Source organism: Cebus imitator, unplaced genomic scaffold, assembly GCF_001604975.1.
Source record: "Cebus imitator isolate Cc_AM_T3 unplaced genomic scaffold, Cebus_imitator-1.0 Scaffold399, whole genome shotgun sequence".
NCBI lineage: Eukaryota > Metazoa > Chordata > Mammalia > Primates > Cebidae > Cebus > Cebus imitator.
Window position 1 is genome coordinate 478197 of NW_016107714.1, and position 2480 is coordinate 480676.

General features: G+C 38.8%; 1 protein-coding gene across 2 annotated transcripts in view; it reads left to right on the plus strand.

Annotated features, from left to right (window-relative positions):
- The window catches only part of MTHFD2 (methylenetetrahydrofolate dehydrogenase (NADP+ dependent) 2, methenyltetrahydrofolate cyclohydrolase), a 17195-nt gene that overhangs the window by 10845 nt on the left and 3870 nt on the right, over positions 1–2480 (plus strand). For both annotated transcript variants that reach the window (XM_037731415.1, XM_017508702.2), the window contains 3 exons: positions 370–477; positions 1566–1658; positions 2079–2204. In XM_037731415.1, the coding sequence (XP_037587343.1) occupies positions 370–477; positions 1566–1658; positions 2079–2204 (327 nt within the window). The remainder of the gene's footprint in view (positions 1–369; positions 478–1565; positions 1659–2078; positions 2205–2480) is intronic.

A 2480-nucleotide genomic window follows, 5' to 3' on the forward strand; every position in this document is an offset into this window, starting at 1 on the left:
CCTGCCTTGTCCTCCCAAAGTGCTGGGATTACAGGCAAGCGCCACCATGCCCAGCTAATTTTTTTGTATTTTTAGTAGAGACGGGGTTTCACCATGTTGACCAGATGGTCTTGATCTCTTGACCTTGTGATCCACCTGCCTCGGCCTCCCAAAGTGCTGGGATTACAGGCTTGAGCCACCGCGCCCGGCCCCTAGCCCTTATTTTGTGTAGTAAGTTATAGCTCCAATTGACTGATGTGGCAATAAACTCAGTGACTTCACTATCAAAATTGGGTTCATGTTCTAGGCCATCTGACTTTGTTTTCCTTTGGTGTTCATTCTAAGATGGATTGGCACTACTTTTAACTTAAATATATATATTTTTTGTAGGCATTCCAACCCTAGGGAAGAATGTGGTTGTGGCTGGAAGGTCAAAAAATGTTGGAATGCCCATTGCAATGTTACTGCACACAGATGGGGCACATGAACGTCCTGGAGGTAAGGAAATTGCTTTCAGGGAGCACTGTCCTCTTTTCCCCATGTAAGAACTTTCAGAAGTCATCCTGTGCATGTTTGGAAGTATTAACTCTGTTATACTTTGTATTTGTTGTAATTTTGTTAACAGACAATTCAGGGAGTAGCCTTTGTAGAGAAGCTGCACCCAGTGTCATCTGAGTTTCTTTATTATTCATTTATCATGTAACTAGCTTCAGAAATAAATTTAAGTTTTGATAGAAGCGTGATTATAGGAAATTAGAAAATTTCAGCTATAGCTTTGATAGCTGGAACTAAGGAGTAGTTCTTATTCAAAGATAGTATCCTGTTCTGTGTCATTTAGTGGAAAAGATCTTAAGCCATTGCAAAGAATTGGATTGATAGGACTGTAATGTGTCCTGTCAAGTGCTGTTAATTGGGTCTGAGGAAAAGCCTTGTCAGTCAGTTACCACGTAATTATTGTAATAATGACCTTACATGTTTATATCAGAAATAATGGCAAGACTATATTTTCAATTATCTTTCAACATACTTAGAAATAGTAAAATTCTTGAAAGTCTTTAAAGTAGAATGAATAAATTTAATTATATGACTCAAAACAGTCGAGCTGGTTAAAGCTATACAAAATTAGGTATTAATTTTAAAAAAGTAAATGACAATTAGCTGTCCAGAAAATATGGCACAAGCCATTAAGTCTTTCTTTTTTTTTTCCTCTCTGTTGCCTGGGCTGGAGTGTAGTGGCATGATCTCGGCTCACTGCAACCTCCACCTCCCAGGTAGCTGGGATTACAGATGTGCACCATGATGCCTGGCTAATTTTTGTATTTTTAGTAGATACGGGGTCTCACCATTTTGGCCTGGCTGGTCTCAAATTCCTGACCTCAGGTTTCCGCTCACCTTAACCTCTCAAAGTGTTGGGATTACAGGCGTGAGCCACTGCGCCTAGCTGTAAGTCCAGAGATACTGAGTTTCTACAGTGTTTGTAGTTTTTCAGAGATGTTGAGTTTCTACAAAGACATGACTAGTTGAGACCTAATGCAATCCCAGCTTTGTGTCAGAAATCCAGACATCTAGTTTTTTTTTTTTTCTAGGTGATGCCACTGTTACAATATCTCATCGATACACTCCCAAAGAGCAGTTGAAGAAACATACAATTCTTGCAGATATTGTAATATCTGCTGCAGGTAAGAACACAAGGGGGCGGAGGGAAGGACTTTGCCTCAGAAGAGGATGTTGTACCCCTCATCTTAGAATTTGCCTGCCTAGTTGCCATTCCATTCATCATTCCCCTCATAATGATTCTTTGAGCTACCTACAAAGATGAGGGTAGAGTTGTGATTGGAATACTGGTTTCAGGCATTCCATTATAGACTGGATGGGTGAATGTTATTTCTAAAGCTTCAAAATATTTATATTTACTGTATAAAGTTTAAATGGTTCCTTTTGTTTTCTGTCGGAAGCCAAAAATAAATAATAAAAGTAAGTGGTTCCTTAATATTTGTAACAGATTTTAATAAAACATGTTAATTAGTTCTTCTAGGTCTCTTGAAATTGAAATTAGATAAGAACCTGACAAGTTGGATCTTTCCTGTCTCCATTTCCAGGCATTCCAAATCTGATCACAGCAGACATGATCAAGGAAGGAGCAGCAGTTATTGATGTGGGAATAAATAGAGTTCATGATCCCGTAACTGCCAAACCCAAGTTGGTTGGAGATGTGGATTTTGAAGGTAAATGGCATAATTTTATTTTAAAAACTGAAATCAATAAATACTGCCTTTCATGGACATTCAGGATAGATTATTTACTTTTTATGTAACTTGTATGCTCATGTTACCTTGGTAATATTGTTTAGTATGCTTTTTTTCTTTTTTTGAGACGGAGTTTCACTCTTGTTGCCTAGGCTGGAGTGTAGTGGCACAATCTCAAAGGCTCACTGCAACCTCTGCCTCCCTGGTTCAACCAATTCTCCTGTCTCAGCCTCCCAAGTAGCTGGGATTATAGGC